Genomic DNA, 18,962 nt, shown 5'->3' with positions numbered 1-18,962 from the left:
AGGGAGTCGAGGCCTTAGGCCCTCACCTGAAGGGTCTTGGCGGGTGAATTGCCCACTAATCCCAATTTAGTGATCTGCTACTCCCGCCGCAGCGCCCGCCCGGGTACTCCAGGGCCACTCCGGCTGAATTGTTAGGGAGGGAGTCTGGCTGTCCGCCTGGGTACCTTTGTGGCGTCCGTTATCTCCTCAGGCCCCGACAGATAGCCAAGTTTATCGTCGCGCGCATGGAGCCTCTTAACCATCTTCACCTTCATCGGTCCATGACTCCGCTCCACCCTACTCTTGGATTTTTGGTCTTCGTCTGATTGGTATCTTTCGCTTCCGTCATCCCTTCCAGTGCAGGTGCCAATTCCTATCCCTTCAATTCTCAGCAGGGCAAATGGCATCCAATCTTCCCATCCCTGTTCCTCCCCGCACGCCCACTCCTCCCCCCGATGATTCTCCCAACCCATCTAACCAGCAATCTGGCTTCGATGTTGGTAACCATGATGCTTTGTCTCCTTTAGCGGAGGACTTACCGACTCCGCGATCGCCTCGGGATGGAGAGAATCGTAGTCGGTTGAGTCCTCAGCGGTCTTCCTTCAACCTCAGTCCTTCAGATGCTACTGGCCAGAACGACAATGCGTCTGCGGGACCCTTTAACTTCAAGACGGCGACGATGGCCAAAAGTCCGGTCGTGAAATCGGTAAGTCTGGAGAATTGCCTATTTTTCTCGTCAAAGAGTGCGACGCTAAAGCGGTTGTTTGCATTATCAGAATATCGGACAGCGGCGCGGACACAAATACAAGCATAGCAGTATCTCCCATCAGATATTTCTCGAGCCCCCGCCGCGAGCACCTCTAGCACTGCCCAATTCGTTGCCGATCCCGACCTTGAAGGAATACCGAACGAGTATGTCGAAGGAGCAAAAGACGCGATTTTGGTGGAGTGTCTGCCACATGTTTGTGGCCGCCTACACTCTCTGGAGTGCGCATGGGTCGCTAGCGATGACAGCCCTGTCTCACTTGATTCTCTTCGATTCACTTGGGGCGCTACTTTGCGTAGCGGTCGATGTGTTGGGCAACTTTGAGGTGTGGAAGAGATCCAGCATCCGGCATCCATTTGGACTGGAACGTGCAGAAGTGCTGGCTGGGTTCGCAATGTGTGTCCTGCTCCTCTTCATGGGGATGGACTTGATTTCACATAGTCTTCAGCACTTTCTCGAGTCCTCGGGGCACGAGCCTCACCACCCCCACCCCCACGAGCGCGTTTCGGTAGGAAGCGTGGATATCACTGCGTTGCTTGCCATCTCATCAACCTTGGTGTCGGCGATTGGGCTCAAAAACCATGCCCGGATAGGAAAAGCCATGCGTTTTGGATATATCGAATCGCTTCCGTCGGTACTGAGCAACCCGTCGCATTTCCTGACCCTCTCCTGCTCTACGCTGCTTCTGCTGCTTCCACTGGTGTCAATCAAGCTTTATAATTGGCTCGATGTCTTCCTGTCTAGCACCATCTCCATCTCGATGTGTGTCATCGGCGTGCGTCTGGTCAAGACACTAGGCTCTATGCTTCTCATGTCATACTCAGGCCAAGGTGTCAACGATGTCATTCGGGACATTGAAGCTGACCCAAACGTCCTCGGCGTTGACGATGCCCGCTTCTGGCAGGTGCATTATGGCCTGTGCATGGCCAATCTCAAGCTGCGGGTTTCTGGCTCGGAAGAGAACCTCATCCGTCTCCGCGAGCGTATCTCCAGCTTGATCAAGAACCGACTAGGTGGTGGGTATGGAACTGGCGGCCAGAAGTGGGAGGTGTCTTTGCAGTTTGCGGTTGAGCGGACATAAATTTTGCCATGGTCCGGACCTGTACATCAAATCCATGGTACCTTTTTTTTTCAATATACATGTTTGGACACTGTTTGAGCTTGAGACTATCGTATACATTATTTTCTACTCATTGCTTTTCTTGTAGCAGGACACGGTGCTGACCAGCCAAGCATTGGGATCAGGGCGCTCTTCGAAGACAATTTCACCAGTCCATGCATATAATAAGCATTACAGTAGCAGAGTTATTGATGATTCATCAAGTAGGACGGCTAATATAAACCAATGGGTAAATATGTGGTCCCTATATACCTACCAGGCGTAGCCCGTGGATTGCAAGACATGCTTGCCCCAAACCAGCCATTCGACACTCAGCGCGAAACGTATATCCCCACCGCAGCGAGAAACAAATAGAGAAGACGAATTGAGCATTAACCATTCAATTGAATTTTAGTACACCGAAGGGGCAGGTCAACCGAGACCGCGCCCGTCCGCCAGTCCACACAACTCATCACCTTTCCCTAGCCAACTTGACCAGGGCAAAAGGGAAAAAAAACGATAATGAAAAAGAAAACCAGAACAGAACTGTAACAGAAATCAACCACTATATGTACAGCCCTTCCTTCACGCCGTCGCAGCCAGAGAGCCAGCCTCTTGCACCTGGTTGTCCCTTCTCCGGCGCTTTTCGAGGATCGCTTCGCGGCGCTGGGCCAGGATCCGGAGCTGACGGGTCTCGACGCCCTGCAGCCAGTAGCCGAAGCTGCCACCGACTCCGGCGAACAGAGGGTACACCCAGAGGGATTCCTTGGCGAGGATGGGACGCATCTCGATACCGAGTTGCCAAAGACGGACGGCGATGCCTAGGGATCGATGTGTTAGCTGGAGGTATGGTAGCGGGCCCGCGAGATGGCGCGTATGTCGACAGAAGGTCCGGATTAAGTTGAAGAGGTAGTGTACATACCGAAGCCGCCCCAGAAGAGCACCTTGTGGACCATTATGAATGTGTTGCGCGGACGGAGGAGGGGGGCAGGTTCGAGCGAAGAAAACCCGGCGAGAGGGTCGGGTCTGCGAGGAAGTCGGGGAGGGAGACTTCTCCGGATGAAGCTCAAACAGTCAATTCACGGTCTGGGCGTGAACCGGCGGCGCAATTGGTGGTTATAGGTGATCGTCCGGTCGAGGTGATGTTGACGGTTTGAATGTTCCTTACCCAACTCATCGAATCATGGAGCCGCAGTTCCCAATCCGCGGATTAACAATTTGCCGATCTGAGTTTCCCTCTACGGTTTAGTCCGCCGAGCCCGGTCGGTCTTGCTGAACTAAGGGAAAATGAACCAGTCAGTGTTATCATTCTCCGGCCTTAGCACTGGAGGATCCATCTTGCGCCACGCGCTTTCTCCGCTGTGTATTTCGCGCTCTCTCGATCCCTTTCTCACCGGGTTGTTGCGCATTCTCTTTGCGCTTCTCGTTATGGCTGGTCCAGAGGAGATGACTGATGCACAGCCCGCGAGCGCAAAACGCCCATCGATCGATGTCGACAGTCTGCAACGGAAGAAGTTCAAGACCGATGAGCTACCCTTGTCCGCCGCGAAACACTCCGCGATCGAGGATCTACTTCATTCGTTCAAGAAAAAGGGTGGATTCGATAATATACGGAAAAAGATCTGGGCCGATTTCCACGATGGCGTACGTTTATCTCATTTTATCTATCCTGTGGATTTGTTCCAAGCGTCTTTCTTGCCCATACTAACCATTCCGATTGCAGGAGAAAAAAGTGGAATTTACAAACCTCTTAGTGGAGTTGGCAGAAACGGAAATCGATCGCGAACCGGGCCTCCTCTCCCGCGAGCGCGGTAAGGCTGCGACCTTGATCGAAGGCGCCGTGGACCGAAGCGATATCTATAAAACTGTGGAGAAGTCACTAGACTCGCTAGCTTCGAATTACCTACCCACCATTCTAGATTCGGTCCGTGATATTCGTCGGCAAGAAATTGGCGACGAGGTTGCACTTGCGGAAGAACAGGCTGGAAACAAAACAGACGAAGACTACGCCGCCCATGTCAAGGAATTACGTGACGAGCGAGAGAAAATATGGCAGGAAACGGTCCGGAAGCAGCGAGAAAAGGAAGAGGAAGAAGCGCGGAAAAAGGCAGAGGAGGATCGAAAACGTCGCGAGATTGAGCGACAGAAAGAGGAAGAAGACCGGGCCAGGAGGAGGGAGCGCGAGGATGAGCGACGGGCAGAGCAACGCGCAGTGGACGAGCAGAGAGAAAAAGAGCGACAAGAACGGTACGAACGGCGACGACGGGAAGACCGAGACAGATACCGCGACTGGCATGACCACAGTCGCACAAGAGATCGTGACTCGGACCGAGATCGGGATAGAGACAGGTATCGCTACCGTGACCGCTCTCCCGGCTATCGCTCCGACCGTGGTTTGTCTCCGCGTTATCGCGACGCCCGAAAGGAAAAGTCCGCGACGCCAAAAGAACCGACACCTGCTCCTCCGCAGCCGCCGGCGCCCCCCGTGGATGAGAAGTCGTTGGAAGAAGCAGCTTTGCAAATGCTCCTAAGGGAAGGTGAAGAGCTGGCAGCCAAAGCTCGCCAGAAGCCAGAATTCGACTTCGAAGAAGCAGAGGCGATTGAGAACGGTTTAAAACCCCCAACGACCAAACCGAAAGCAACTTCGGAATCGAAACACGCCATTACTCCTTCCAAGGCAGAGAGTCCAGCTGGCGAGACCGATTCTAATCGACGACGAGAGACGACAACAACGGACGAGCACCACCGCACTCGCCGACGCGACAGAAGCCGCAGCCGCTCCCGGAGAAGGTTTTCACGATTAGACGATGATCGCCAGGATTCGCGGGATGCATCTGCTCGACCTCGCGATCGGGATTCCGGAGAACGGCTTCCGATTCGCGACTTTCGAGGGGACCGCCGAGAAGATCGTCGAGAAGATCGCCGAGACGATCGTCGGGAAGACAGATTTGGCGATCGCAGCTATCGACCCGGAAGGCGGAGCAGGAGTAGGTCAACCACGCGCGGATATGACAGGGATCGGGAACGAGACCGATCTAGGGCGCGATATCGCGATAAGAGTACCGAACGGGAGAGAGATATCCGGCGTGACACCCGTGATCGGGACTTCGACTATCGTCGAGACCGCAGCCGCGATCGTGACAGGGATCGCAGGGATCGAGACCGTGATCGGGACCGCGACCGCGATGAGTATCGTCGACGACGATATCGTTCTCGCTCCCGCTCACAACATCGAGGACAAGGGCGGGATCAGGAACGTGAGCGAGACCGTGACAGGGAACGTATGCGTGGTGAGCGCAGTCGAGACAGGCAGAGGGACAGCGAGCGGGTCAAGGAACGTGGCGGGGAGCGTGAACGTGAACGTGAACGTGAGCGAGAGCGAGAGCGAGGTAGGGAAGGCGAACGGTCGCAGTCGCGTGTATCAGCCTCTTCTCGACGACGCTCACGATCTCGCCGGCGGTCTCGCTCCCGTCATCCTTCTCCCAGTCTCCTCGACATCGACCGCTACGTGCCTGTAACAAGCAATCGCAGCCGATCTCCTCGTCGCCGAGTTCGCTCTCAAGATCGGGCAGATGAACGAGAACGTGATCGAGATCGAGATCGAGACCGAGACCGAGAACGGGACCGTGACCGAGACCGTGATAGAGAGCGGGAGCGGGAGCGAGAGCGGCGAGGATTTGTGGAAATCGACCGGTATGTCCCTGGTGGCGCCGAAAAGACGCCAACTAGACCTCCTTGAACGACCAGAAATGACACAGTCTTTGGCTGTCAACTTTTGTCTTTGATCCTAGCCCAAAGTCCTAACTATAATGTACACATACATACACATCTCTCCCCAGCGGCCTGGACGCCTTGCGGGGGGGCTTTAGCAGCATTTGTGATCCTGGGCTTTGAGCGTCTACTGCATTTTTATAATACATCGAGGCTCTGTGAGGATAAGCCGGGTCCAGTATTCCTTAAAGAATATGTACTATTAATGAGAATTCCTAATGATGGCACTACCGTTGAGATTCTCTTGCTGTGTCTTTCTTCTAAGTCCTCTCACGCACTTCAAATACACGAAGTACTCAATACACAAAAATTGCTGTAGTTTGTTGTTTCCCCCGCTGCCAGGTTTACATAGTCTACACCATATCAACTATATGGAGATCGGGACAACCTATTCTACAGCCATTTATTGCTTGGTATGACATCGATAAAGATACAATACTATAATCTGGACCCAGGCATAGATAGTACATTGTCGCGACAGCGAGTATAGAACTATAATTGATATTCATTTCCTTGTCTGTTTTAGATCAATAAAAAGAAGATCCTCTCGGGAAACGATAACATCGCGGGGTATATAAAAACACAAAAATAGTCGCGCCCGGGATCGAACCGGGAACCTTCTCAGTTAACAATATTTGTGAATGAGAAATCATAACCATTAGACCACGCGACTGTCGATGTATGATTTGTAACCACAAGTGATTGAATAGGGGAAAAATACTTTTACCATGTGGACTAGCTCAGTATTGCATACTGTAGTTCTATAACGCCTCCAGGGACTCATTTATGTTCAATAGCCTGGTGTATTATAAAGTGGAAGAAATAATGACATATTTGTTCAAATCATGCCTATCACCCATTGAATATTCCCAGTCTAATGTGGCTGTACAAATCAGGTTCCCTGTCTGATCCACAGTTTGTGAGTAAAGAGAAACATGCGCTCTGTTGAGGTCAATAATGGATCAATAGTCAATTGACCACTCCCCCGCCAACTCCATCGCCTCCTTATACCCAGGGTTTTCATCGTGGCGACGATAAGAATACGAATAAGATGAGGACTCGGGCCCTGCAGCGGGCAATCGCAGCTCAGGTGATAAACGGTCGATAGCTGTGCACTCAAGTGCTTTTATGGAGCGGTCGTTGGAGCCAAGCTTGTGCCAGATACTAATGAGATGGGAGTTGAAGCGGACGGTCATGGATATACCAAGGACATGGTCGTGTTCTAGGGTCGTAAGTATAAGTGTGTGCATACATCGCGATAAACACCTGTATAGAGAAAGTATAGAGAGAAGAGAGAGAGAGTAGACAATACATACCCTTCTCAACGACCGCCTGGAACTCATTCGCCAAGCACAGCACAGCCATCTCGTGGAAAAACGCCTGCGCCTTACCCTTGGGCACGCGAAACATCCAACATCCACCCTGGGCGTTCTCCGGATCCTCCCAGATGGGACGCACACCTTTCCGGAAGATGTGCACGGAGTCGCGCATGCGGATCTTATGCCATGGGTAGTTGTTGTACACGCGGTAGAATGTCGCAATATCAGAGACGTCCTCGTGTAGTAGGTATAACTGGTTTCGGTAGGTTGATGGGGTGGCCATGTTCTCTGCGTGCTTGTCGTACCAGACGGCCCAGTGGTATTGGAATGGCAGTGGCCGGAGCTTGCTGACGATGTTCTGGTGGAGGGTTTTCCGGGTTTCTGCCGAGAGGGGCTCTCCTTCTTTTGGGGTTGGGTCTTCGTCGATGGGCTCTAGTTTGAGCGAGGGCGCAGCCATGGGTGTTTCTTGTGATAATCTAAGCACACTCATACTTCCGTTTGGGTGGGTGATCGATTCGGTCAAATGTATGTAGTGTATATGGCCAGGCTGAGGACGGGTGACGTCTTCGGAGTATAAGTATACTAAGAATGGAAGGGCCAGAATATGGCCAAGCGTTGGAAAGCCCCAGCAGAGCTGAGAACAATCACCGCAGCCCTATCAATAGCAAGTCAATGGACGAGTTTGTCTATTGTTGGTTTCAGTCACCAGACACGGATGATTGGGAACAGGAAGAATCCGTACAGGCTGGATTGACGCCACGGATAGTATGAGCGAATTCGAGGCTCTCAGTAGCTACATAAGACATATTACTCGCGAATTTGAAAGAGCCTAACGTCGCATCGCGTGATAGCCAGCTTGTTCCAGTAGAAATCCTGAGGCCGACACCATGCTGGGGTGTCAAACGCTCTCCATCAATCAGACAATGATGGTGGAACAAATAATCTACCATTGAGGGGACTCAACCACGCAGAAACCACTTCGAGATTGTTTCAGCCTTCTCATATTTCCCTAACCGCCAATGTTCATCACTCGGTTGCCTGTCAACGTGATATCTTTGAACGAGGCTCTCGAGAATGAATGGACCTCATAGATCGGGCTGCCGCCGACCTTAGTCAGGCGATCCACCAATGAGCGGCCCCCCATCTCGATAAGGATTTATCTCGCGCGATACGCCCGGCGTTCCAAAATATCTCCAATCCTGCAGCGCGGGGCCATAAAAAAAAAAAGAGCACTCAACACCACTACCTAATTCCAACTTAACACAACCTGAACAGCCAATCGACTGACCAACCAACCATGGCCGCCAACCCCGCACAAAAGCGCACAGATCTCGCTCACCGGCCAGCGCCATCAGCCTCGAAACGCACCGAAGCGGATTTTTCCTGCGACGACGATGATGACGACGATCCGACCTCGTCGTCGGGTTCCGATTCGTCTGATTCAGACAGCGACAGCGACAACGGTGCAGAGAGCAACTTCGAATCACGAACCTCTGATCGTCGCACCGACGCGCAGGGGTCTGACGTCCCGCCTAGCGTTCCTGGCCGTCCTAGACCGTACATCCACCGTATGAAGCGCGATAATGGTCTCCTTGACCGCCTGTCTACTTTCCTTCCGCAGATGAAGAGCGCGAATGAGGATCTTCAGCGGGAGATTGAGGCTGGGAGGGGACGGGATGTTCGTCTGGATGAGGCGGACGAGGGGAATGACGGGAGGTATATTGAGATGGTGAGTGGAAGTCTCCTTCTTCTGGGGGTGTATTTATACACCAATTGAAAATAGTGTATGGCTGACTTTGGTTGATACCCCAGAACCTCGGCCTAGGCGTCCTAGAAGAAAAGCGCGATGGCGACAATTCCGACGAAGAGGACGAGAAAGATCACACCAATAACACAAACCCCCAGAATCCCGAGACAGCGGCTCCCGACAATCAGGCCAAGGAGACGGACGTTTTGGGCAAATTGATGGGCAATCAAAATCATGAGTCGTCCGCCGAGAAACCCTCTATCCAGGAGATCAACGAGTGATGTACCCAGCGGGGGAAGACCTACTGTCGCGCGATATTACATTGAATTGCATGGGCTGGCGTTCCCTACGGATTCCGTGTTTTTTTTTTTTTTTATACTTGCATGTTATATGTATCTACGTGTGGGAGTTTGGTGGTTTCGATTTGCTTTCTCTTTATTGGTCTTTTTTCTTCTGTCTGATTTTACATTAGAAATGATGTTGTGACCAAATGGACATGTGCTATGGCTCATGGTAGCTACATCTGGACAAAAAACAATGTATAAAATCTCCATGAACTTTCTCAATTCAAACTCAACTCAATGTCAATTGATTTGATCCCTGTTGAACACCATGTATAACTTCACCAAATCTAATGCGACAAACAGATAAATGGCAGAATGGTAAATGGCCAAGCCCTATTTGCATGAAGGAAGTGACAGCGTGGCTTGCACCCGTCAGAGATAATTAAACATGAGACAGAAAAATAGATAGGGTAGTTGGTTTATCTCCGTAATCGCCGTGATTCATTAAACAATCTCCTTCACCCGGCAGGTCCAGCCCGATTCCTGGCTCAGAAGGGGCAAGCTGTTTGTGTTCGTCAGTATGTTGATTACGAGTCGCCATCGGGGTGGTTTCTTACCTTGCACCAAGACACCAGCCAAGTTCGTTGTTCTTGATCTTCTTCGCAATCTTGACTTCACGCGACAAGGGCATATCGTAGCCCGTGTGCAAGAGTCCCAACATGAAGTTCAAATCCAGGCACCATTCGGGGCGACCCTGCAGCTCCGGCAGTGCTCCCTCGATGCCCTCGAAAATCTTCCAGGACGGGGCACCGGCACAGACCGTCGAGGTGAGGTCGTGAAGCTCCGCCAGGGTGAATGAGTCCGGCATGCCCAGGGGTCTGGTGCGGTCGAAGAAGTACGAGAAGACGTATACGTCCTCACGAGAGAAGGTCTTCTCGAGCGACGGCTGGTGAACTCCGTTGAAGGAGCACGGGGCCAGAGTGCAGTCGGCATCCTTCTTGAGGATCTTCTCCGTGAGCCCACGGCACTGAACAGCCGCGAGAGAACCTTCCTTCGGGCCCTCCATAGTAACCGTAACCTCGGGTCCGAGCGGATGATCGTGAGGGAAAGTCAAGGTAATATCACGGCTCATGCCTGGCCCAATGCACGGGTTAGAGATGGGCTGTTTCAACCAAGCCAGATCCTTAGTGCCCATGGCCAGCTTTGCTTCGACGATTGTCTTGTGGACAGCCTCGCGCGCAGCCATGAGACCATAACCCAGATGCGAGTGCTGATAAAGCTCGAAGTATCGGCCACCAAAGTCAAGAGAGTACTTGTGGTCGCCCTCCGCCAGTCGCTCTGGCATCCCGCCGGACTTGCTCTTTTCGAATGTGGGCTGGAAGACGATTTGAGTCGAGCCACCACCAAGGTCAAAGATAGCAGCCGTCGGAGTCTCGTCTGGCCCGCCAATCTTTCCAAGAAGGTAGTTCGTGGTAATCCAAGCGTAGACACCTTCGTCGGAGCCGTCCATAATCGCAACGCCGTTCTTCTCGCGGGAAACCACGGGGAAGGGATAGACGGTCTCCAATCGAGCCCGCACGGCCTCCAAGATGTTCTGGCTCAACTCCGGGCCAAGCATACGCAGACCCGCGGTGGCTTTCACGGCGACGGGAGAGCAGGTCTTGTACTCATCAGGGACAGACCGCAGAGCCGCCTGCATGAGGGGATCGAGACTCTTCGCTGCGCCCTCAGCATCTTCCTTGTATGCGCTCAGCCCAGAGCCACCGGCTCTCTTTTCAGTCTGTTCGAACACTTCATTTTCGAGTTCGGGAGTGGAACCGCAGTTGTTGAATCGATAGACGTGGATACGAGAACCTTGGCTTCCCGCGTCGATCATCAGGGCATATTGGATCAGTGGCTTTGACGGGTCATGGGGTTTGGTGCACCTGTCCGTTAGAGGCGCGGCGGTGCCGGGGGACGCTGTTTCTACGATGTGATCGTTAGTTGGCTGACCTCCAAGCCAATTCAGTCGACCAGACAGCAGTAGACAACTTACGGGATCCGCTGACACTCGCCACAGACGACTTCGAGGGAGATAACCAAAACATCATCATCAACAGAGCACCAATGATGGCACCTGTCTTGAGGTACCGAGATCGCTGACTCTGTGCCATGGTTGCGGTAAATGGGTTGTCAAGTGGTTTGTCCGATACGTTGTTCAGGAAGTCGATGGGGGCGCTCGCGGCCTCGGAGGCCCGTGAATTTGAGCGTTTACTCGGTCGTGACCCTGGGTGTGAGAAAGACGAAGTGTTCTTCAGATGCCGACCGTCAACTCCGGTCGACATGCGAGCGAGACCGGAAACGTAAAGCTAAGCGAGCGGCCTCTCAATCCGGAGACCTGTCGGCGTGGTTCTGTTCTTACCAACGATAAGAAAGATGGATTAGCGGCGGAAAGGAGAAACCATAGATTCGCTCCAAGACCTCCAGGGCAAATCAACCAAGGCTTGTGAAGGGAATAAAAGACAGAGCGAGTGAGAACCAAGCGAATGAATCCCTAGAGGGCGAGTGAGTGAGAAGACCCAGGGAGGGAGAAAGAGAAAAGAGGGAGAGAGAAAGACCGGAACAGAAAGGAGGCCCCAGTCGCCGAGAGCCCTTTGAAACGTTCTGGATCCGCCCACGGTGGCGCACACCACACACCGTCGAGTCTCCGCGGTCGAACTCTGGAACCCTCTGTGGCTCAAGCTCCGCATGCGTCAGTCCAACCTCATTTCCTCGTGTCCACTCCATTACCCTCGATCTCTCCATTGTATTTCCCTAGATCAGATGAGGGAACGGTTCGCCCACGTCTGAATAATATTATTGTTCTCGTGATTGTGGTTGGCATTTTTATTATCTCATTGAATCATTAGCGGCTCCGCCTTGTTCGCACCTGGAATTCCTCTGGCTCATTGTCGCTCTCCCTGTTCTTCCGGGACCATCCACCTACGCCCACTTGGTTTGGGTCAATATGAAGCACATTCGGGGTCTCCTTTCAACGACACAAGCCCTCCGTCGAACATTCACCACCGATGCCACTCAGTTTTCACTTCTCCGCCGCCCTATATTCCACCTCCGCCCCGTCCATCCTCTCTATCCGCCCGTCGTACGGAACCTTCCGCAATTGCGATGCCTAAGAATACCTAGGCGGCAACCTCCTGCGCAAGACGAGTCGCAACAGTTCAAAGATGAGCAGATCGGGGTGCCGCATATTCAGCTGGTCAACGAAGAAGGTCACCTAGACCCTCCTACGAAGCTTCGGGATGTCTTGAACTCTATCAACCGTGCCGAGGAATTCGTGCTCCAGGTGTCTCCCCCCCTGAGCGACCGACCTCCGGTATGCAAGATTATGAATAAGGCTGCGATACGGGAGTACGAACGCAATAAGGTAAAGGCTGCGAAGGCACAGAAGTCGCAGCTCAAACAGATAGAGCTGAATTGGTGCATCAGCAATAATGACCTCTCCCACCGCATGAAGCAATTGGCGAGCTTTTTGGAGAAGGGTCGAAAAGTCGAGGTCCTTTTGACTCTCAAGAAGAGGAAACGGGCCCCCACCATGGAAGAAGCGCAGAACACTTATAATCGGGTGATGGAGGTGGCAGACGAGTCTAATGCTGGTCTGGTCAAGCCGATGGAAGGGGTTCTGGGAAAGCAGGTCTTGATTATATTGAAGAGGAAAGACTTGATGTAAAATAAAATATAGTTTCATTACATACAGGGTGTATATTGTCAATCCTGTAGGTACTGCCAAGTACCTGACTACTACGGGAGCTGCACAGGAGTCTTTGTATACACAGATGTTCCAGGTCTATGCCGAGCGATGCCCGTAGTGTACGGAGTACTCCGTATGCCTCCACTATATGTATTCTCATCGTTCAACGATAACCAACGTCCCTTATCCAAAACTATGGAAGACGCCGGATGCGCTCAACCAATAGTCTTATGTAGACTCCCTGGCAGTTTGACCGGTCAATGGTCGAGGAAGAAGTCACTATTCCAGCATCAAGAGTTAATAGCAGGCCAGGCACTTCCGCAATCCCGCCACCCTCATTGGACGGGTCCCTGCCCTGACTAAGCGCCTCCCTAAATTTTTCGGGTTCGGGCAACTGGTCCAGGCGGTCCTGATCATATTTCCTTTCTCTTCTCCATCGCGTTTCCTTTGGTATCTTTGTCGTCGGTCTTTTCATCAGTACCAGGCAGCCATCATGTCGAGCATCTCCAGATCCGCAAACCTTCTTATGCGCAGCAGCAGGGCTTCCCTGCTGCGTCCCAGCGCTGTCAACCCCGTCCAGCATCTCTTCTGCAAAGATCGCCTGGCTGCCCGTGGTTTGGCCACTGCTTTCGAGCGTACCAAGCCTCACGTCAACATCGGTATGAAGATATTCTCCTTTTCGCCAACTGATTTGAATATCGCTCGGTTGTTAACGAACACGGAATAGGTACCATTGGTCACGTCGATCACGGCAAGGTGAGGATTGAATTCTTTTCACTGTTGCGCTCCCCTTGGTGCCCGGCCTGTCTCTAACCAACATGTCCTCGTTAGACCACTTTGACCGCTGCCATTACCAAATACCAGGCCTCCAAGGGTCTTGCCAACTTCCTCGAATACAATGCCATCGATAAGGCTCCCGAGGAGCGCAAGCGTGGTATTACCATCTCTACCGCCCACATCGAATTCTCGACCCAGGACCGCCATTATGCCCACGTCGACTGCCCGGGTCACGCCGATTACATCAAGAACATGATTACTGGTGCGGCCAACATGGACGGCGCCATCGTCGTCGTTGCCGCTTCCGACGGTCAGATGTATGGTTCAACCGAAATGAGAATCAGTGGGAATGGAAGGATGATGCTGACTTGCAAACCAGGCCTCAGACCCGTGAGCACTTGCTGCTCGCTCGTCAAGTCGGTGTCCAGAAGATCGTCGTGTTCGTCAACAAGGTCGACGCTGTGGATGACCCCGAAATGCTGGAACTGGTCGAGCTGGAGATGCGTGAGCTTCTCTCCACCTACGGTTTCGAGGGTGAAGAGACTCCTATCATCTTCGGATCTGCTCTTTGCGCTCTGGAGGGCCGTCGCCCCGAGATCGGTACCGAGCGTATCGACTCCCTCCTCGAGGCCGTTGACACCTGGATCCCCACCCCCCAGCGTGACATGGACAAGCCTTTCCTGATGTCCGTTGAGGAGGTGTTCTCCATCCCTGGCCGTGGCACTGTCGCGTCTGGCCGTGTCGAGCGTGGCCTTCTGAAGAAGGATAGTGAGATTGAGATCATTGGTGGCAGCAACGTCCCCATCAAGACCAAGGTCACCGACATCGAGACTTTCAAGAAGTCTTGCTCCGAGTCTCGTGCCGGTGACAACTCCGGTCTTCTCCTCCGTGGTATCCGCCGTGAGGATGTCCGCCGTGGCATGGTCATTGCCGCTCCTGCCAGCACCAAGGCCCACGACAAGTTCCTGGTGTCCATGTACGTCCTGACCGAGGCGGAAGGTGGTCGCCGTACCGGATTCGGCGCCAACTACCGTCCCCAGATGTTCCTGCGTACTGCTGGTAAGTAATCCTCGTCATGCTACAATCCCGCCGACTCCTTCTAATATATGATCTTTCGCAGATGAACCCGCCGACCTGAGCTTCCCCGGTGAGGACCAGTCCCAGCGTGTGATGCCCGGTGACAACGTCGAGATGGTCCTCAAGACCCTTCGCCCCGTCGCTGCCGAGGCTGGCCAGCGTTTCAACATCCGTGAGGGTGGTCGTACCGTGGCCACTGGCCTGGTGACCCGCGTCATGGACTAAGTTGACACTCGAGTCGGGGGGCTGCTTTGCCCCATAAAACACTTGCTTCCAGGGTATTTTTAGGTTACGCCGTCATCGCGTGGGGTTCCGGGAGATGTCGATACACCCCTGATGGTGGTTAGGGCCGGAGTTCTTGAGCCTTGTCATGTCCTTGTATCTGTATTATTGTACTCAAATATGTAGAATTCCTTTGATCACTCCCCTCTTATAGTTCTTATCATGTCTTGAATATGAGACCAATGACTTTCCACGTTTTGGCATGTTGTTTTGTCTATCAGTATATAACAGCCAATGTTAAACTACACTTGCCGTGGCCTTGAATCAGCCTGAGAATATGTATAGCAGGTCAACTTGGTTGAAATTCTCACGTATCATCCGTGGCAAGTACGGGTAAGTGCCTGAGGCATCCATCTTCCCATGACGGAACACGCCATCCCAATTCGAGTGCTGCAGCCTGAAACCACAGGCACCAACGATGATGCAGTTAAGTGTACCTTTAGTCAGTTGTTCCCCTTCGTGTTCTGGCACCAACACCCTCGAGACCCCCAAAGCAGCTAGCTAACCATCCGACCTCGGGCGCAATCATCCATTGTCCTCATGTGCTCCAGCCTCGTGATTACTTAGTTCTTCGATCACTTTAGGATCGGCATTAACTGTGGTTCTTTTTGTCATATTGTTCGCATAAGCGTTTTCCTCTTATTACTCCTTCGTTTCAACCGTCTCTCTCGCCACCCTCTCCGCACTAGACGTTATCCCGATCCCCTCCCCAGATTCCAACATTAGCCGTGTCTCCAACTTCTAGGGGAGTGAACACTAGCTATATATTGAGCGACTCAACTTTTACTCGCATCGCGACTCGCTTGTTCGATCTTGAAGTGAATTCAGGGGGAGCTCTACGTCATGGGTACTAATGGGCATTTCGCCTCGATTGGGGGTGAGAGTAGCGACAAGGAAGCCTACGGGCATGGCGTGCAGGTTATTGATGAGAATAAAGAGTTCAAGTAAGCACCTTCTTTTTCTTTCTTGCGGGCGCATCTTCGGTCTCTTGTCTCTGGCATCTTGACGCCGTGGGATCGGTCTCGGTGTTCCCTATAGTCTAGGGGGGGGCGAATACCTTCAGGGGCTAACCATGATATTGTAGTCCGAACCTGTCCAAATACTTGACCGATGAGGATGTCACGCCAGCAGGCTTCAACTATCATCTCATTTCCGTGTTTGGGTCTCAGTCCACGGGAAAGTCGACGCTCCTTAATCATCTATTCGGGACACAGTTCTCCGTCATGTCCGAGATGGAACGGCGACAGACGACCAAGGGTATCTGGCTATCTAAGAATAAGAAGGGTGGGGATGGATCGATGGCCGACAACATCTTGGTTATGGACGTGGAAGGCACGGACGGTCGTGAGAGAGGAGAGGATCAGGACTTTGAGCGCAAGAGCGCCTTGTTTGCCCTGGCGACGAGTGAAGTCCTCATTGTCAACATCTGGGAACACCAGGTGGGTCTATATCAGGGAGCAAACATGGGTCTTTTGAAGACGGTGTTTGAGGTCAATCTTCAACTATTCCTGAAGGACAGGAGGTACGTTGATTTCGAGTAATGTGCTGTTTTCGATCTCTGTACTGACTGTTCGGTCTTCAGTACCACTCACCGGTCCCTTCTGTTCTTCGTCATTCGAGATTTCGTCGGAACCACTCCCCTTCAAAACCTCCAGAAGACGCTCATGGAAGATATGTCCCGCCTGTGGGACTCGATCTCTAAGCCCGCGGGCCTGGAAAACGCGCCTGTGCACGACTACTTCGACTTTCAGTTCTACGGCCTGCCGCACAAAGGATATCAGCCGGATCAGTTCGTCGCCGAGACGCAGAAGCTCAGCCTGCGCTTCCGTGCTGCCCAGCGGGACCCTACGTTGGATGCGCAGAAAGGGCAGTTCTCCGATGGAGGGGTGTTCCTTCCGGAGTACCACCGACGCATTCCGGCGGACGGGTTCTCGCATTACGCGGAGGGTATCTGGGACCAGATCGTCCACAACAAGGACCTGGATCTTCCCACGCAACAAGAGTTGCTCGCGCAATTCCGATGTGATGAGATTCTGAGGGCAGTGATGGTGACTTTCGACGAGGCTATTGTCCCATTCGAAGACAAGCAGTCCCAAGCCGCTCGTCTGGGCGAGCCCGACATCCTCGGCGGACTGGGAGCTGCGATGCGATCGTCGCGTGCCAAAGCTGTGAAGAGCTTTGAGACCGAAGCTAGTCGGTACCACAAGGGCGTCTACCAGCGCAAGAACGCCGAGCTGGAAGAAAAGATCGATAGCCGCCTTAAGGCTCTTTTCCACGGTCAGCTCCACGCAGCGCATAAATTGGGGATCCACGAATTCAGCGAGGCTGTCTCGGGAGCTGTTAAGTCGGGCCAGAAGAAAGGCACGGGCTACGACTTTGCTGAGATTGTCAAAGATGAGGCGAAGAAAGCCGTCGCGAAGTTCGAAGAAGTTGGTCGCGCAACGGCCGTGGAGGGCACCGAGTTCAGTGACTATAGCCAGGAGCTGGCTCTTTACGAAAAGGAACTCGCGGACGTCAGTTCACGGTTGAGACGGGACGAGATGCGGCGCCTGGCTAGCCGAGTTGAGCGATGGGTTCAGTCACGCTTGGGAGAGGCCATCGGCCTCGAGTTCAACGCCCTCGGCTCCGGACGGGCCGGAGGTGGTGCTCCGGAAGAAGGGAATAAGCCCTCCGAGAAAGGTTTCTGGGACCGTGTGTGGAACGTCTTCGTCGAGACGGTCCTCGATGCTGAGCGGAGGTTTACCGACCGTGCCAGCAGCTTCGACGCCAGCTTAGAGGAGGTCGATGTGGGCCTTTGGCGATTGCGCCGGAAGTCCTGGGGCGTTTTGCGTGCCAAGATCGACGAGGAGATGATTGAGGGTAACCTGCTGCTGAAGCTGCGCGAGAACTTCGAGGACAAGTTCCGCTATGATGAGGCTGGGGTCCCCAGGATCTGGCGGCCAACCGATGACATCGAAGGCATCTATACTCGCGCCCGCGAGTCAACGCTGACCTTGATTCCCCTGCTCTCCCGGTTCCGTCTGGCTGATACAAATGCCCCTCCCCCGCTCGACCGCTGGGTTGGGCACACGCCCACCTCTGCCACGCCGGCCGATGAAGAGGATCTGGCCCCCATTGGCGGAGTCGACGAAGAGGAGGGCAAGAGCCTGGAGGAAGAGATGACCATCCTCGGCGACAGTAAGCGACAGGAGCTCACGGTCCGTTTCAAGAAAGCTGCGGACGGGGTGTACGTCGAGGCCAAGCGGAGCGCCATTGGTGGCATGACCCAAGTTCCCCTCTATTTCTACGGCATTCTGCTTGCCCTTGGATGGAACGAGATCGTTGCTGGTGAGTCTTCCTTAAGCTGTATCGCACCTTCGTTACCCCAACTGACCAATTGAAATTAGTCCTTCGCAACCCGGCATACTTCTTCCTTCTCTTCCTGTGTGCCATCGGGGCCTACGTGACCTACCAGCTCAACCTGTGGGGCCCGATCATCAAGATGTCCGAGGCCGCCTCGAACCAGGCTCTCACGGAAGGCAAAAAGCGCCTACGTGAGTTCCTGGAGTCATCTGACTCGGGCCGACAGGCCATTGCCATGTCTACTCCGGGCTCTGGGCGCGCGGAAGAGGTTGAGATGTCTCGACTCAATGGACAAGGCAAGGCAAGTGAAGACGCGGACGCGGACGCGGATGCGGACGATTTGTAAACGGGAAGAGCCTTGTATTCTATGTGACTGTATCCATGGATCTCTGTATTTGTCTATTGTCCCATTACATATATTACTGAGCGAATCACAGATGTGTTTTTATGTAGATTTTTTTTATGCAACATAAATTCGATGTACTCAGACTGATCAGAGGCATTCATTGAGCACTTCATCCACGCTTAGTCTTTCTAAAAGCACTTTGCTCCACAACGGTTTATTTAGCAATCATGTTTTGAGAGCCCTCACTTCTTACTATACCCCGGATTATAAGTGCGAAACAAAACAGGCAACTACCAAAGCAAATTTCATGTATAGCGTGATAGAGATTCGGGAAGGCCAAGATGTGACAGTATCTTTGTTGGTCTCGCGGTATCTATATCCTCCATGAATTTGCTGCATAATTCGAATCCGCGTACAATATATTATAGCAATACTGCGCAACTTCC

The 18,962-nt window shown here is 52.9% G+C and overlaps 9 protein-coding genes and 1 non-coding gene across 10 annotated transcripts; 6 read left to right on the top strand and 4 right to left on the bottom strand.

Moving 5' to 3' along the window:
* Positions 1 to 212: 212 nt before the first annotated feature.
* On the top strand, positions 213 to 1,935 carry BDW47DRAFT_50354 (cation efflux family protein family). The gene is made up of 2 exons (XM_024819183.1): positions 213 to 685; positions 756 to 1,935. The coding sequence occupies exons 1-2, from the start codon at positions 380 to 382 to the stop codon at positions 1,824 to 1,826; spliced, it is 1,377 nt and encodes a 458-aa protein (XP_024670508.1). The 5' UTR covers positions 213 to 379; the 3' UTR covers positions 1,827 to 1,935.
* Positions 1,936 to 2,429: 494 nt separating this feature from the next.
* BDW47DRAFT_127270 (putative NADH-ubiquinone oxidoreductase 14 kDa subunit) lies at positions 2,430 to 2,800 on the bottom strand (the record flags this gene model as incomplete). Its single annotated transcript, XM_024816689.1, has 2 exons — positions 2,430 to 2,665; positions 2,767 to 2,800. 2 exons carry the CDS (start codon positions 2,798 to 2,800, stop codon positions 2,430 to 2,432), a joined length of 270 nt encoding a protein of 89 aa, XP_024670507.1.
* A 375-nt stretch (positions 2,801 to 3,175) lies between these two features.
* Positions 3,176 to 5,812, top strand: BDW47DRAFT_108720 (BOD1/SHG1 domain-containing protein). Its single transcript, XM_024813297.1, has 2 exons — positions 3,176 to 3,488; positions 3,568 to 5,812. The coding sequence occupies exons 1-2, from the start codon at positions 3,273 to 3,275 to the stop codon at positions 5,581 to 5,583; spliced, it is 2,232 nt and encodes a 743-aa protein (XP_024670506.1). The 5' UTR covers positions 3,176 to 3,272; the 3' UTR covers positions 5,584 to 5,812.
* Positions 5,813 to 6,204: 392 nt separating this feature from the next.
* Positions 6,205 to 6,288, bottom strand: BDW47DRAFT_t106. Its single transcript has one exon. It is a non-coding gene; the product is annotated as a tRNA-Val (tRNA).
* A 289-nt stretch (positions 6,289 to 6,577) lies between these two features.
* BDW47DRAFT_127268 (eukaryotic translation initiation factor 4E) lies at positions 6,578 to 7,391 on the bottom strand (the record flags this gene model as incomplete). The annotated part of the gene is made up of 2 exons (XM_024816687.1): positions 6,578 to 6,837; positions 6,932 to 7,391. The coding sequence occupies 2 exons, from the start codon at positions 7,389 to 7,391 to the stop codon at positions 6,578 to 6,580; spliced, it is 720 nt and encodes a 239-aa protein (XP_024670505.1).
* A 772-nt stretch (positions 7,392 to 8,163) lies between these two features.
* Positions 8,164 to 9,033, top strand: BDW47DRAFT_50338 (NOPCHAP1/New4 family protein). Its single transcript, XM_024819182.1, has 2 exons — positions 8,164 to 8,663; positions 8,747 to 9,033. The coding sequence occupies exons 1-2, from the start codon at positions 8,232 to 8,234 to the stop codon at positions 8,960 to 8,962; spliced, it is 648 nt and encodes a 215-aa protein (XP_024670504.1). The 5' UTR covers positions 8,164 to 8,231; the 3' UTR covers positions 8,963 to 9,033.
* Positions 9,034 to 9,469: 436 nt separating this feature from the next.
* BDW47DRAFT_118773 (guanosine diphosphatase) lies at positions 9,470 to 11,118 on the bottom strand (the record flags this gene model as incomplete). The annotated part of the gene is made up of 3 exons (XM_024815259.1): positions 9,470 to 9,527; positions 9,583 to 10,930; positions 11,001 to 11,118. The coding sequence occupies 3 exons, from the start codon at positions 11,116 to 11,118 to the stop codon at positions 9,470 to 9,472; spliced, it is 1,524 nt and encodes a 507-aa protein (XP_024670503.1).
* A 609-nt stretch (positions 11,119 to 11,727) lies between these two features.
* On the top strand, positions 11,728 to 12,907 carry BDW47DRAFT_50323 (putative translation initiation factor IF3). The gene has a single exon (XM_024819181.1). It carries the CDS (start codon positions 11,952 to 11,954, stop codon positions 12,669 to 12,671), a length of 720 nt encoding a protein of 239 aa, XP_024670502.1. The 5' UTR covers positions 11,728 to 11,951; the 3' UTR covers positions 12,672 to 12,907.
* Positions 12,908 to 13,132: 225 nt separating this feature from the next.
* Positions 13,133 to 15,074, top strand: BDW47DRAFT_108715 (translation elongation factor Tu). Its single transcript, XM_024813296.1, has 5 exons — positions 13,133 to 13,351; positions 13,420 to 13,448; positions 13,524 to 13,786; positions 13,849 to 14,528; positions 14,590 to 15,074. Exons 1-5 carry the CDS (start codon positions 13,186 to 13,188, stop codon positions 14,769 to 14,771), a joined length of 1,320 nt encoding a protein of 439 aa, XP_024670501.1. The 5' UTR covers positions 13,133 to 13,185; the 3' UTR covers positions 14,772 to 15,074.
* Positions 15,075 to 15,314: 240 nt separating this feature from the next.
* On the top strand, positions 15,315 to 18,617 carry sey1 (dynamin-like GTPase SEY1). The gene is made up of 4 exons (XM_024819180.1): positions 15,315 to 15,772; positions 15,913 to 16,350; positions 16,411 to 18,155; positions 18,215 to 18,617. The coding sequence occupies exons 1-4, from the start codon at positions 15,672 to 15,674 to the stop codon at positions 18,514 to 18,516; spliced, it is 2,586 nt and encodes an 861-aa protein (XP_024670500.1). The 5' UTR covers positions 15,315 to 15,671; the 3' UTR covers positions 18,517 to 18,617.
* The last annotated feature ends 345 nt before the right edge of the window (positions 18,618 to 18,962 follow it).

Source organism: Aspergillus candidus, assembly GCF_002847045.1.
Source record: "Aspergillus candidus strain CBS 102.13 unplaced genomic scaffold BDW47scaffold_35, whole genome shotgun sequence".
Classification (NCBI taxonomy): Eukaryota; Fungi; Ascomycota; class Eurotiomycetes; order Eurotiales; family Aspergillaceae; genus Aspergillus; species Aspergillus candidus.
Note: the sequence above shows the minus strand (reverse complement) of the source record. Positions and strands in the feature narration are given on the sequence as shown.

Excerpts from the sequence above, each read along its gene's own strand:
- BDW47DRAFT_50338 (XM_024819182.1), top strand. The coding sequence starts at position 8,232 with ATGGCCGCCAACCCCGCACAAAAGCGCACAGATCTCGCTCACCGGCCA. Across the intron at positions 8,664-8,746 it reads ACGGGAGGTATATTGAGATG|AACCTCGGCCTAGGCGTCCT; the intron begins GTGAGTGGAAGT and ends TTGATACCCCAG.
- BDW47DRAFT_108720 (XM_024813297.1), top strand. The coding sequence starts at position 3,273 with ATGGCTGGTCCAGAGGAGATGACTGATGCACAGCCCGCGAGCGCAAAA. Across the intron at positions 3,489-3,567 it reads GGGCCGATTTCCACGATGGC|GAGAAAAAAGTGGAATTTAC; the intron begins GTACGTTTATCT and ends TTCCGATTGCAG.
- BDW47DRAFT_50323 (XM_024819181.1), top strand. The coding sequence starts at position 11,952 with ATGAAGCACATTCGGGGTCTCCTTTCAACGACACAAGCCCTCCGTCGA.
- BDW47DRAFT_108715 (XM_024813296.1), top strand. The coding sequence starts at position 13,186 with ATGTCGAGCATCTCCAGATCCGCAAACCTTCTTATGCGCAGCAGCAGG. Across the intron at positions 13,449-13,523 it reads GTCACGTCGATCACGGCAAG|ACCACTTTGACCGCTGCCAT; the intron begins GTGAGGATTGAA and ends TGTCCTCGTTAG. Across the intron at positions 13,787-13,848 it reads GCCGCTTCCGACGGTCAGAT|GCCTCAGACCCGTGAGCACT; the intron begins GTATGGTTCAAC and ends CTTGCAAACCAG.
- BDW47DRAFT_50354 (XM_024819183.1), top strand. The coding sequence starts at position 380 with ATGGCATCCAATCTTCCCATCCCTGTTCCTCCCCGCACGCCCACTCCT. Across the intron at positions 686-755 it reads AAAGTCCGGTCGTGAAATCG|AATATCGGACAGCGGCGCGG; the intron begins GTAAGTCTGGAG and ends TTGCATTATCAG.
- sey1 (XM_024819180.1), top strand. The coding sequence starts at position 15,672 with ATGGGTACTAATGGGCATTTCGCCTCGATTGGGGGTGAGAGTAGCGAC. Across the intron at positions 16,351-16,410 it reads CTATTCCTGAAGGACAGGAG|TACCACTCACCGGTCCCTTC; the intron begins GTACGTTGATTT and ends TTCGGTCTTCAG. Across the intron at positions 18,156-18,214 it reads ATGGAACGAGATCGTTGCTG|TCCTTCGCAACCCGGCATAC; the intron begins GTGAGTCTTCCT and ends AATTGAAATTAG.